Here is a 14,707-nt window from a genome sequence, read left to right as displayed (position 1 = left end):
CTGGGCCCATCGATCCAGCCTGTCCAGGTCCCTCTGCAGAGCCTTCCTACCCTCGAGCAGATCAACGCTCCCGCCCAACTTGGTGTCGTCTGCAAACTTACTGAGGGTGCACTCAGATAAACTAGTTATATAACTCAGATAACTAGCAATTAGATAAACTAATTGCTTCCAATGTGGCATCCAGGTAGATGAATTTCTTTCTCTAAGACATTAACTAGAACTCTGTAAAGAAAGTGCTGGCAAAGGCAACACCTTTGCTTAAGAAACCATATTTCACTTTATTCCACTTTCCAGTTAGTCCCAAGTCTTTAACTTTTCGTCCATTCTAAATTTGTTGTAAAACTTTGCACACTGTTTAGATAAAATTAACAACTCCAGTTGCCTTTCCCCTTCTAAATACAGGCACGGTCAACACAACTCGCCATTCACATGAGACAACAGCAGACCCAATAAATTTTACTGGAAATCTCTGCTCCCAACCCTGCAATTTCACCTACCAGTTCTTTCAGCATTCTCGGATGGAGATTATGCAGCCTTCCAGTCCCAGTGCATGGAGGCCTATGCTTCCACTTAAATGCAACTACCTCATCTCACATCTGATGACGCACATCAGAATAATCAAGCAAAAAAAAAAATTAAATTTTTTAAGTCATATCTTCATCGATTTTAATATTCACTTCACTGATATGGCAGCACAGCCCTTGGCTTATTTCATATCCTTTGCAATATCTACCATCCTCATCCACTGACAATCTAAAATAATCTAAAGAGCACTCCTAAAAAAGTGTTCTAGTGCTTAGATATGGTATTATGCAATTTCTAAAAGACATACAGGTAGCATTCATGCTGCCTCTTTAAGCTGAACTATTGAACCGAAGCTAAAATTCATGGCAATGATTCAGCAGAAGGTACCCTGAGAACAAGCCTAATAATTTCCAGTGGAACTAAGAAGGAAGAAGCACTTGAAAGCAGTATTTTAGAAAAAGGAACACGTAAATATAAGGGTTTAGTGGATAAACACCATCCGGTGGGTTGCAGTTCAAAATTATTTTATATAGCACTACAAAAGGTCATTTTACAGGCATAGTCAGGTTAAAACTCCTTATCCCAATATGAAAATAATTCATATCCCAGAATGAAAAGATGATACGGTCTGGGGAGGAGAAACGGTGAAAGAAGGCATTTGCCTCAAGTGAGGCAAAACACTTCTTAAACATACATACTATGCCTGTATTTATCTTGAAAAATATCACAAATAAATATGCATATTACGTTGTGATATTACAGCCAGGACAGCATACAAGCTATTACACTGCAACCAACATCTTAGGAAATGGATATGGCATCTAAGTTCATTACATGTTCTAAGTAGTCCCAGCCAAGCACTCAAACTCAAGAACTACAGAGCTGAAACATTTACTATGAGAAAAGAAATAGCTGGTTACTTAGTTTGAAGCTTCAGTTTTGCCCTATTATTTTTAACTGAACATGAAGAGTTACCGAACCTCTTTGATTCAACATACTAGGCTAGAGAGGTACGCTTCTTGTAGCTTTAAGTTCACAAACTGAAGAACTTAAACACTTGCAAACTAAGGAAGGATAAAACTGAAAGGGAAGTTAAACCTATTTTCATGCCTGTGTGTAAAATATGGAAAGTTGCACTAACTTCTTTCACTTCCCATGCCTGGCTACTTCCTCTTTCATTCAGAATTTTCTTCAAAGGAAAATCATGGATCCCTTACAAAAATCATCATGTAACACGTGAGAATTTGTAACCTGGGGTGATTTTTGGGTACATACCCCAGACAAAGAAAGTAAAATAACCACCGAGTAGCTAGACAAAGGGGAAAATAAGAGAACATGTATTGGTATTGTTTGAAGAGTAGACATATTTTCCTTCTGCCACCTAGTGACCAATTTATTCAGATAAAAGCAGCGTTTAAAATGTACCATATTAAATGGAACACCTTCATGACCCTTCCTCCACCTCACAGCAGTAGTGTTGCTAATCACATTATTCCCAGAGACAAGTATTGTACAAGTCATGTTGTTGTGGGCTTCTTACAGTAAAGCCCTATAATGCTCATCACTGGAAAGCTTCGAGAGCAGAGTTCACCCTCATTAGAGCTAAGACTTTGAAGGCTGCCTTACACAAGCACATCTGGTGAACCTGTCACACACCATGACTCCAATTCCCCGTATAGCTGGCAGAACTGTAAATAATTTCACAGATCTTCACAAGCTTTTTATAGCTTGCAGAATGCACAGTTGTTATTTTAAATCTTATGGATCCAGGGTAGAGAGATTTCTAAAATGCTTGATCTGTGCAGTCACTCAGTGGCACTGCTGAAAATGTGCCTGGCCCTACCTACTGATGGTAATAAGGGCTGGGATTACTTAATATTTTTCATGTGTATCAGAAAAGCAATTCATGATGGAAAAAGCGTATCTTTGAGTTCCTTCTGCGCTGTGAAGAAGCAACCTGTAGTAGAAAGGCCATGAAGGGACTAACCAAATTCATTTGGAAGAAAACTGGCCTAAATACTTTCTTATTCATCTGTCAAGATCTGTACAATACTGTGTGCCCCCCATAGGAAGGGATTTCTCATATCTGTCAGGAATGTAAAGCCGCTTCAGTACACTCTCGACTTGTATCATTTATACCACAGATTCCTTGGGTTCCTGGCACTGACTCCACAGTTAAATTTAAAAATGCAAGTGTCTCAGAAACAGCAATTTGCACACAGACATTTTTTTCAGCCACAAAACAGTCCTGCCTTTGACATCACTACTTGATAGTGAATCACTGTTTCTCCTTTTCTTTCACTTCACTACTGCTTCTTTTTCATAGGTCTTCAGAGGAAAGAATCTCCAACTTATTCTAATTCATGTCATTGTTTTTATTTTCAAAACAAATCCTTTCCAAGAAGCATCTTCCTAAATGCTATAATAAATACAAACCCCTTTTCATAAACTAAAGAAAATGAAAGCTGCTAAGAGTTTGCTTTTACTACGTCTTCCTCACATCATTTTCAAATACATACCTTCAAGTAATTTGGCACAGATTTACCTAGCATCAATGCATTTACAGAACTAGCCTGGACTTCTAGGCACACCTAAATTTTACTATGGTATGGCAGAGGCAATGGTACTGTGGAACTCCATTCATAATGCTTAAATTCTAGAGAAGGGCACTGCTCTCACTTTTGCACTTTTTACATGGAAATCTTTACGAAAGACCTGAATTGGATTCCTTTTAAAAAAAAAAAAAAGGGTGGGGGAGAAGGAGGAGAAGGGACTTTATGCCTGATTGACACTAACAGATTAGAGTCAAGCCCATGGTCTAACTGAGATTGTAAGAAACCCCCAGCAACAGGCCACCATGCTTCCTCCATATCAAAAAATCTCAAATCAAGACAGAGCAAACATGACAGAACTTTCCTTAATTTGGTGTCATTATTACTAAATATCCCCATGATACATGCTTTGTCCATGAGGCAAGAGGAAAGCACCAAGTTTTCTTGCACGGGATTATTGTGGCTTTTTATTATTATCTGTATTAAATAACTAAAACTAAGAATGCTTCCCTTTGCCACATGCTGCACCATAACTCCTCCCCCCGCACGTTCTTTCCCACTTCTTACCTTGTCATCTCTTCCTCTAGCTCTAGATTCCCTTTCGCGGCTGCCTGCAGACTTCTCACCCTTGGATACCGCGTGTGCTCTGCCCGCAGGCCCACGGGGCTGCAATCCTGGTGATTCTTTCCTCAAAGGTTTTACTTCTCGGTTGGGACGTTTTATCTGAGGTGGAGCCCTAACAACAAGCAACCACAACAAAAACATGCTAAAACAGTGAAAAAAGAGCAACATTAAGAAGGAAGGATTCTAATATTTCATTAATTCCCTTAGTGCATTATTACTAAAGCTGACAAGCCCCTAAGTCTTATCTCCCTATATCTGCAAATCCAGCAACATATTTCTGCTTCTGTCTGACACCCAAAGTAATAAAAAAATACAAAAGGAAAAAAAGTTTCAACAGTGGAAAAAAAGAAAATTAACAATACTATTAGGTCAGTACTCCTAACCAATCTTACAACAAACCAATACACATGTAACAAAAGAGGAAACAATTTAGTAAAAGTCTTCAAATTGTAGTTTCCTCTGACTCCAAACCAGGAGATTGTATTAGGCTACATTCATATGCCCACGTTCTACACAACCAGATGACATTCCTGGTAAAAAAAACCCAACCAAACAAAAAAAAACCCCGCTGGCTAATAGCTTTGACAGGGCCCAAAACAAAGGAGGGAGAATTTTAAAACAATCCTCCTACCTCTGACTTCATTCCCCTGTGTGAAAATGTCAAAATGTAAAAATTGCCTAGAAAGCAAAAGCAAACAGAGCCGAACTACAACCACCTATACTTGTGTGCGTCACCCACAATGTCAAAGAGAACTCAGCAGTGGCACGAGGAGAAAGACAAGGTGTCAGTCATTTTGCTCTAGGGATTGGACTTGAAATATAGAACTAAAATAAATGACCAGGAATATCACCCAACTTTAATTAGTGTCCCCTATTAAATCTTCTACTGATTCTTGTTTTCAGTAACTCAAAATTTGCTAACTCTAAAAACAGTTTCCTGGAATATGGCTTAAAAAGAGTACCTACTTAAATACACTGCTAGATACAACTGCTACATTTTGCTTTGTACACATTTTCATCAAACTTAACAGCATAGAAGAATGGCTAATTTTCCTTACTCATTTGCACAAGATTTAAATTCCAGCTTAAAAAAGCGGATGAACTATTGGGCCTTTACCTCTAAGAAAGATACAAGAATAAATATATCTTGCACTTCATGTAACATTACCACAAAAATTCTGATAATCATTTCTACCACTCACAAAAGTAATCAGCGTTAATGTTATTTTACACTTACATTCTTAGGGTTTTTTGAAAAGCGAAGATCCGTTTGTTTGATAATCATAAAGCATATAAATTTACAAATAAACTTGGCATTTCTTTCTGTTAACCAAGATCTCTCATTTTACTTTGTTCCTTTGCTTATGTGAGTATACACACATTAAAATGCTTTGCTATTATAAACTTAGAAAAACGTTGGCATGATAAATCTTATTCTTGTTTTTAAATTGGATTTGTTGTTTCCAGCAACCTGTGTCAAGCTCTATGACGGTGAAAATAGGGATTTCAAAAAATGCACAAGCATCTATTTTGAGAAAACTATTAGCTAACTAAAGTTACCTTAAAAATGGCTACAGAAGAGAAACACCATGTATAACAGAACATGTTTAGCAATAAAACTAACCAATGGATTAAACACAGGTCATATTATCTGTAGCTACGGAGTGATTTCTAACCACCATGTCTTTCAAGATCCTTCAGTTCCAGCTCCTTACTGACTCCTCAGCCATCAATGAATTCAACTGCTTAAATAAACTGAAATGGAAGTTTTCTCCCTGCACATGAGAAAGGCAACTGTCACCAAAAGCCCACTTACCTCTGCAGCAGGCTCTAGTTCCAGGCACTTAGCTAGTCACTCTTACCAGAATAAAGGAGTGACTTGCTTTAGAACTTCAGCAATAAATCCAACTGTAGTTTAATTACTTTTTTCCTCAATGAATTATATTTATTCTTTATTACAAATGACTAAGGGGTAAATGAAATGTGATTTTCATGTTACAAATGCATTCAAAAAAGAACATAACATTATGGCAACCCAACTTTATTCCACCCACTCTGCTTGAGCCTCTCATTACCTGTGTTCAGCTGGAACAGGAGGGGGCCAAACAGCGGGGTCTCTAAAAGGCTCATCTTGACAGGATACAGGGATATCTGCAGGCCTGTCCATTTTAAAACTCTCTAAAGTGTTGACAATGCTCTTAACTTGTTCATATTCTTCAACTAATTCTTGTCGGACCTTGAGAAATACATACATTATTTAAAAATTGTTACAATTCAAACTTTTTTTTTAAACCGTACCTCAAAACATATGCTACCCTCAAAAGCAGGGACTCCCAAGCCCTTCCATTCACAAACCCCACACCTATCAGGCTGACAATAGATCTTAAACAACAGCATAAACAATTGAATCTCTGTTGAGTTCATCTTCCTGCTTGCCAATGTCATGACCAGACACGATTGCTAACACAGGAATCACTCTTCCATAATGTGCTGATGCTTAGATTTACGTGTGCATGTTGACATGTATGCACACAAACACACACTTTTATACCAGTAAGGGTGCTGTTGGCAGATCTTTAACATATTTGCTACTATTCGGGCATAGAAGAACTTCTCTGATTACAGTCTCCAAGGTCCTAGTTATAAAACTGGCTAAATCATTAAAATATAATATTACAAAATAAACTTTGTGAGGGGCACAACATCACCATACAGTCAAAGCACAAGCCAATTCTTTGGCAGATTGCAAAGATTAGAACAGAAAATGGGAACTTTAACACCCTATAGCATAAGTTCAAATGATAAGTAAAGTAAGTGAAATAAAAATGAGAGGAAATTATGTCTCAGAAAGAAATTAGGTTGCAGAATTATGCAGCTGATTTTTGTACTTGAAGTTTCTATTGCCACTAGTCAGGGAATTAGAACTACTGCAATAATTTCAAGATTATTATTCAATCAACAAATACTTGATATTTGTTCATTTCAATTTTCTTCCATGAAGCCTAGGAAAAATAAAATCTGTGTAGAAATTTGCTAAGTTTAAGTGATATGGCTTGTTACAAGCTCAAGTTTTGTATGCTAACGTCACCGGTTCTTAGTACACACCAGCAGCAAAAAACTGCATTGTACGTTCTTGCTCACAAGCATAAGCTTTCAGTGCATTAGCTTAAGATGTGCTAGGACTCACCTGACTGCACTTGTACTGCACCTTACCAGTCTTCCACCTATCACTCAATGATGCTTTCCACCCTGTGGGATCAACCTCCACGCTTACTTTGGTTTTCACCTGCTTGATGGTCATAACACCCAGATGTCACCTCTTCACTGAAGTGTTGGTGCACAGCTAAAACTAATTCATGCATTGCTGTGCATGCCTGGAAATCAGTATTGGCACTCTGCAGCTAGGATTACCTTAGGCCAATCTGAATCTTGCTTGTTACAGGCTCGCAGCTGGAGCTACAGAGACATCCTGAACCTTTCCATCCACTGGAAAGGCACATAGGCTCTAAAAGCTCTCACGAAGAAACACTACGGTGAGGATATTTGCAGGCTGCCGCCAGGCACGCTACTGAGTGAGGCTACAACTAGCGTACACCACAAGGCTGAATCAAAACCCAGGATCTGAAGTCAGCTTACAAGAAAGCCAAGGAAAGACACCAGGCACCCAGCTGTGCTCACGTCATGTATCCACATGAAGAAGAGCTGGGAAAAATATTGCCTGGGAATGCTGCAACAAGGCTTCACTTTGTGGCAAACAGAGGAAGGCAACTGAGGACAGTATCAAAAGATGTCAATGATGTTGCCTGAAATCCAGACTCTTTTTGCTGTGCAGATTCTGGGTAATCGAGAGGATTAGGAGAATAGAGGTCTGCAAATCCAGCCTGTCTGCCGAGATTACAACAGCAGCAAATCAGGGAACTAGTACTAAACAGCATCACATCTTAGGACTGTTCTTCCTAATGGTGCTTACTGGTGAAAAGATGTGGCCCATAGCCTGAGATCTTACCGTCTCCCTGTGTGCTTGGAAAGGAACCACGTTGGGCACATGCAGGGTGCCGTGTCTTGTCAACACACTTTTAGAAGCACGCCTCTTCCAGCCTGATTTTCACCTGCTCGTCCCACTTCTCTCTCACACTCTCACTTCCCCTCTCAGAATGGTGCCTTTCTTCACCTGCCCCACTCTACATATTCAAAACAGCAGCAGCAGCCCTCCACTTTAGGTGTGGGGGGGGCAACTTCAAGACAGAAAGCGCTGACATAACTGTTTGGTGGGTAAGGTGTAGAAAAGAACAAATGATTAACAACAGCACTCAGTAACAAACACACATCACCTCTTTCTGGAAGCTACAGTTCTCCTAAAATACTACCAGGTACATCCCACAGCAACGTATCATTCTGCTCTGTAATATTTTCCAGGAATTTTCCCACTACAAGGACAAATTAGGAGATTTCAGCAGCACAAAGAAATTCTTCTCTGGTTTAAAACCCTGTTTAAGAAGAATATATGTGACTGCTGTCAGCAAGATATCAGTAAGGACAGAAGCAAAGTGAAGGGTAAATCCGCAAGGCCCTGCACAGTTCTTGCTACACTGCATTTACTTCACCAGGAGCTCTACATGCATCTATACAAAAGGAGCCTTAGGTATGGGAAGAGCTTGATCATTTCACAGGGCAAAGCAGCCTTCTTGCTTGTTCCAGATGGGGTAGCTGTATCTTTCCAAAGACACAGGACATCCAGCTCAGGCAGGATTGCTTTAGTAAAGACAGTCAATGCTTGACATGGCCCCCCCGCCCTGCTTTGCTCTCTTTGCTTTCTCATCACACAATCAGCAGACATATCCCCCAGTGCAAGAACTTCCAGCTGAGTTACAAATGTGATTGATTACTAACTTGGTTCCTTCAAACTGTCTAACACGCATCCCTCCTGTCCAAAAATAAATCCAGCCAAACAGCTGCTGTGAGGTACAAAGGAATGATACAGCATAAATCCTCCAGGGCACGGCTCCATGAAAGACAGCCGCTTCCTACTCCAGTGCTCCAGGAATACAGACAGGATTCCTCCTATCATCCTTCCAACACATGTGGAAAAGTTGGTGGAAAACAACTTGCCAGCACTGAGGGCTGTAGTGCTGTCATTCAGCTCTCTTGGACCAGCAAGGAGGATGGTATCTGAAAATTGAGAGAAAGCGAACCTTTGATGCCTTGGAAGCTGAAAACAGACTAACAACTGCTGGCCATCTCTTACCCAGACCTGAGCAGACCAACCCCTGAAATAGACACCCTTACCGCTTACTCAGTAACTGGCAAACCAACCAACAAAAAACCCTCAATGTACTCAAACAACAGGACCACAAAGGAAAACCACCTGATAAATTCCTAGAGGCCTTAAAGAAACCAAGTCAGATGAAACAGGTGCAGAAAGAGTTTCTTGCAGCTGAGAAACAAATAACCCAGACATGAGCCAAGAAGGGCTGTGTCGTAATTACAGAGGTGACTGAGCACCACCTTTGAGTGATCAGTGCTACTCTGAAGCAACCGCGGAAAGCTGCAAACAGGAGAATCACTGATCTGGACTCACCCAGTCTCTGCTGCCAAATCACACCCCTCCCTGGGGTGCCAGAGCACTCAGAGGGCTCCAGCTCAGGTTCTAGAGGACCTGAAGAAAGCTTTTAGGTTATTCATGTTTAAGCAGTTTCAGGAGATAGTGTGGGCCGAGTTAACAGCTCACCACTCCCAAACAAACAGGAGGATCTTGCTTCTCCTCACTTTTTCTCCCCAACCACACTCTGCTGCTGCTCTTCTGGATTCAATTCTGGCATCTCAATACAGTAACCCAGCTTGGTAAAATGGCAGAAAATTAGCCTAGGAGGGTAAAAAGAAAATAAAGGACACTTTTGCTGGGTTAGCAAGCTCCACTGGCTTGCTATCCTGTGATCAGGTGAATCCCAGGACAAAGAATGGCAGGGTGCAGAGGAGGGAGAGAAGCTGGTACAGCTGGAGGGAAGACTAGGTGGGGAAGACCCTGGCCTCTCTGGGCACGGCAGGATGTTAACTGGGTTCAGCTACTGTGTGAAACTGCCTGCTCCCCAGAGCCATGCTCTGGTACACCAGCCGCCCCTGCCAGCCACATCACCTCCTCCACAGAAGCAGCATCGTGGGCATTGGGTGATGTTGGAAAGCCTGATAAAAAGCCTTTCAGCTCAGGGGGTGGCCTCACAGCTTTGTTTTGATGTTCCAGCCCTAAGGATTTACAGTAACCAAGCAGAAAACACATCCTAACATGGGTATAAAACACAGTGACCAAGAGTTGAGTTCAGTCTTTCTTAGTGGTAGTTCCACAAACCATTTCAGGGAGTTCCTCTGTATTTCACAATCTGGCAACTGTTGTACCTTTGGCATCACCAGCTTTTATTTGCTATGCTAGAGCTTGTAATTCTAGACAACTTCCCATAGCAATAAGCACGGGTATTCGTACCTTGGTAAATGCAAAGAAATGTGTGGTGTTTTTTTTTTTTAATTATATCATGCTGGAACAAAACCAATCAAGTTTCTATAAAAGTGTTTTCCAAACCTGAAATTACTGCCTGCAATTAGTGTTAGTTATTCAACAAGCTCCATTTTAAAAAAGTGAAAATAATAATTCCCTAAACCATACCCAAAACGGATGCCCTGTAACCCAGTCTGATCTCATGGAGTCAAAGTATAGCTCCTGTAATCACAGTTCTTCATGAGTTACCTGCAGAATATTCCTTAATTACTCATGAAGTAACCTACGAAGTATTAACAAAACAGGCATGAAGCAAAACCAACATAAGCACAGATTGACTGAAATGTGTTTAAAATCTAAAAAAAAAGTAAAAATCATCCTTTATTCTTTAAGCAAGAATACAGTGCACCTAATCACCTGCTCCAGTGACCATGGTCAGTAAGGGTGCCTTGCTGGCTGCTCCAAATGCTCTGAGAATCGTTGAACTCCTCCCTCAGCTCCGGCTGAGGCTCCTGTGCTCTCAGATACTGTGCAACACAGGGCACACGGTTATAACATGCAGCAGGTTTTGCTCGACAGCCGCTGGCCTTGTTGTAAGCCAGTACTATCTCCCGGGGGCACGCTCTGCTGTCATTCTGCAGCTGCTGAACTGTCACTGAGGCAGCTCTTTCCTACAAGCCAGCTGTCTAGTAAAAAGACTGCAACAGCCAAGAAACTCTCTCAGAATAAACAGGGGGAATGTCAACACAAGTAAAGTTCACAGTAGCGGTCATGAGAGTAAACCTACCTTTTATTGTTGTTAAGTGAAAAAAGAGATGAGTTGCTTCCAATTTTGAGTATTTCCAGTCCCAGCCTGCATTTACATGGATGAATATGCCTACATGTCAGCCAAACCTCAAAGCACAACAAAGAAGTAACTTTCTTTTTCAAATGAGCTCGGAGGCCTACGAGTGAGGATAAGAATGGAGCTACACTCAGCCACCCAAGAGCAAGCTGGGAACTCCCTGGATGCAAAACAAGTAAGGGTCTCAAGAGCAGATCACCCTTGATATCCCCAAGCCAAGCTACTTATCAGATGATCAATGACAATGAATTTTCCAAAGGATCAGCGAATTCTTATGTTGCCACACCGCTGCTTGGGTGGACCCTCCAGGATGCATCTTTTGCCCTTTTGAAGTTCTGCAGGTTGTACCACACTAATAACACAATCCGTCTCCTCCAGTCAGCGCTGATTTTGAAGTCCCAGAAGCAGTATTGCATCAAGTGGAACTGAGCCAGTCAGTTGTTCCCAGGGGAGCAGATGATACATGTTCACATTCCTCCTCCTCCTAACTATCAGCACCAAGCACAAGGAACCCTTGAAATCAGGGTGCCCAGTTGCAAAGCTGAAGCTGTCTGACTGTGCGACGTGAAACACAAGCCACCAGATACTTTCACAGAATATCATTCTGTCCAGACCAACCTGTAGAAATTTGAAAACAATGACACCTAAGCAAAGGGAGGTAGGATCAAGAGTGTTTGGGAGTCTGACCCAAAATCACGACGACTTCTGGTTCACCTCTGCTCTACACTGCTCAATAAACTGCTGGAAAAATCCCATTTGGTACACAAGGCAACAAAACAGATCCATCCAGCATGAGGTACCTATTCAGGACAGAACACCCACTGTAGAGAAGTGACCAGATTGGGAGAACAATGGTTCTTGTAACAGGTATGAGTTGGTCAGCTGCAGAGCCATGGCTGTAACTATTCTTTGAGATGTTACTCATATGAACATTCCTATTTTATGAGGGAACATGTACACAAACACCTGAAACAGAGTTCATTGCCTCAGAAGTACCAGTAGGACAAACACCCTGTTCGTGCACTGCGCACAAAGGTACAGAAAGGAAGGGCATGCTTCATACTGCCAGATCCCCTCAGCATCAGTGTCCCAGGAATCCTTCAGGAGGTTCAAGACTGTGAATGTGCATGCAGACAGTACATGTCAAAGAAGAACTGGTTTAAGTAACAATCTTCTCCTTCAAGCACTTACCCACATGGACATTCACGCTGTAGACCACTCCCAACAGTAAAAGCTCTACCTACCCAGTGTCTGCTAGAGATTGCTGAACTCCACCTCCAAAAGATACCAGTGGTATTATCCTCCTCAGACTCCTCAGAGGATGGAGAAACTGAAGAACCTAAACAACAGGCTAGTTCCACACACCAGAGGAGAGAATTTCAGGTAAAAATCAACTGCATTCATCCCTTAACCATGACCTAAGGGTTGCTTTGCTTCTCATGCCACTTGCAAAAAGCATACAGGTATGGGCATCTTTTGCTTCTGCACATTACTGGTACCAAGTGGGTTAGATCTGAATTTTGCTAAACTTACATAATGTGTATGGCATAACTCCTTCATGAGAATGATCTAAAAAGAATATCTAAATATTATTTTAATATTGTGAATGAGTGTTTCTTGTGATCCAACTTTTGGTTTAATTTTTTTCGGAACAGGCTGTCTGTCAGACAGCTACTGAATGCGACTGACAGTTTGGATGTAGCTGCTGTTGGAGCTGGAAAGCCGTGCTAACATCCAGATCATCAGACTCCCTCTTAGCCTGTCTCAAGGAGTGAGAAAGCACAACAATTATTTATCAAGAGTGGGTAAGAAAGCAGGTCTACCTCTATAGGTCTCACAAAACCATTCAGGTGTAGGTATGGAAAAGCTAGTGGTTCCAGGGCTGCATCTTTTTTCTCTCAGGGCTATATAATTTTGTTCCCAGTGCTATGGGTAGTCCCATAAATGAATGAGAGGGCAAACAGCCTGGGGATGAAGCACTTTTTTTTTAATTATGCTTCTTGTATTTTGGTGTTTGTCCCTGAGCTGAGACTGGCACCAGTAATGGCAAAGCAATATTCTGACAAAGCTTACCTGCTACCGCTGTGTTGGGAAGTCTCAGAATTAACATGATCACACAGTGTGACAGATGCTACCCCACCTGCTGCTGATCTTTCTGGGGACAGTTCTCTAAAGCATTTATGGGACACTGTCAGGGGCTATTCTCTTTTTACCTAAGAGGGATAATTTCTGAGAAGGTGCCAACTTCAGATCCTCTGCTAAGGAGCCAGCTGCCTTCCCCAGGGAATAATCCTGGAAACCATGGTAATGGTCCTTTTTTACTTGAGGCTTGTGTCCAATGTACAGCATGCATTCCATGGTGCACAGGCTTCTCTGAAGCAGTTCAAACAACACACAACATCACGAGACTTGAAGTAATCTTCACAAGATAAGAGCTGTTAAAAGTTTAATGGAAGAATCAATGTCATCAGAGGAAACACTAAATACTAGAAGTGAAGGCAATGCAGTGATGCAGCTGCAGAACAAGGAAAGCCTCATGCTCTACCTTCACATGAGCTACAAGTTCAGCAGGAACTAAGGACGCACATGGAGCATGAACACCTTGTATCAGCATGCCCTGGGGTGAGGAAGAGCTTGAATTCAAATACTTGAATGTAAATATCTCCTATACAACATTCAGCTTATTACATCACCAGGAAAGCTACGCACTATCACTGCTGCTTGTACATGCACATGCTTTGCAGACAAGCTCTTAATAAGCAGACAGACTTCTACAGTTCTATGATAAACACCTATGAATAGTACTGTCATTACAAAATGATTGCTAACAGTGTTGTAGCTATCAGCACACAAAATACTCTATGTTAGTGTCAGATGTTTCAAGCACAAAACCATAACCAAAGCACCTGCTGCAATAAAAAGGAAAAATTTGCTTGTTTTTAAGTGACATCATTTAAACATAGGATATTTAGAAAAACTCTTCTTGAAATCATCTCTTCAGCTACTTACTGCAAAATTATATCTTTTCTAGGAGCTATGTTCTTCTTTCAAAACATAATATTTATGCAACATGAATTCTTTATTCTGGAATACACCTTTATATGTTTATCCTCCCTTTTTTTTTTTTGACGGAATACATTTTGTACAATGAAGAATGGGTTTTCTAGGAGCTATGTTCTTCTTTCAAAACATAATATTTATGCAACATGAATTCTTTATTCTGGAATACACCTTTATATGTTTATCCTCCCTTTTTTTTTTTTGACGGAACACATTTTGTACAATGAAGAATGGGACCTGACTAACCTAGTGGCCTTCTATGATGGAGTGACTACATCAGTGGACAAGGGAAGAGCTACAGATGTCATCTATCTGGACCTCTGTAAGGCCTTTGACACGGTCCCCCACAACATCCTTCTCTCTAAACTGGAGAGGTATGGATTTGACGGGTGGACTGTCTGGTGGGTGAGGAATTGGTTAGATGGTCGCATCCAGAGGGTAGTGGTCAATGGCTCAATGTCCAGATGCAGACTGGTGACGACTGGCGTCCCGCAGGGATCTGTATTGGGACCAATACTGTTTAATATCTTCATCAATGACATAGACAGTGGGATCGAGTGCACCCTCAGCAAGTTTGCAGATGACACCAAGCTGAGTGGTGAGGTCAACGCACCA

The 14,707-nt window shown here is 41.3% G+C and overlaps 1 protein-coding gene across 1 annotated transcript in view; it reads right to left on the bottom strand.

Annotated features, from left to right (window-relative positions):
* Positions 1-14,707, bottom strand: part of KATNAL1 (katanin catalytic subunit A1 like 1) — a 34,090-nt gene that overhangs the window by 17,236 nt on the left and 2,147 nt on the right. The window contains exons 2-3 of the mRNA XM_009290217.1: positions 5,777-5,937; positions 3,645-3,813 (exon numbers count right to left, since the gene is read on the bottom strand). Coding sequence (XP_009288492.1) covers positions 3,645-3,813; positions 5,777-5,937 — 330 coding nt within the window. The remainder of the gene's footprint in view (positions 1-3,644; positions 3,814-5,776; positions 5,938-14,707) is intronic.

This window comes from Aptenodytes forsteri, unplaced genomic scaffold (genome assembly GCF_000699145.1).
Source record: "Aptenodytes forsteri isolate BGI_AS27 unplaced genomic scaffold, ASM69914v1 Scaffold155, whole genome shotgun sequence".
Taxonomy (NCBI): Eukaryota; Metazoa; Chordata; class Aves; order Sphenisciformes; family Spheniscidae; genus Aptenodytes; species Aptenodytes forsteri.
Note: the sequence above shows the minus strand (reverse complement) of the source record. Positions and strands in the feature narration are given on the sequence as shown.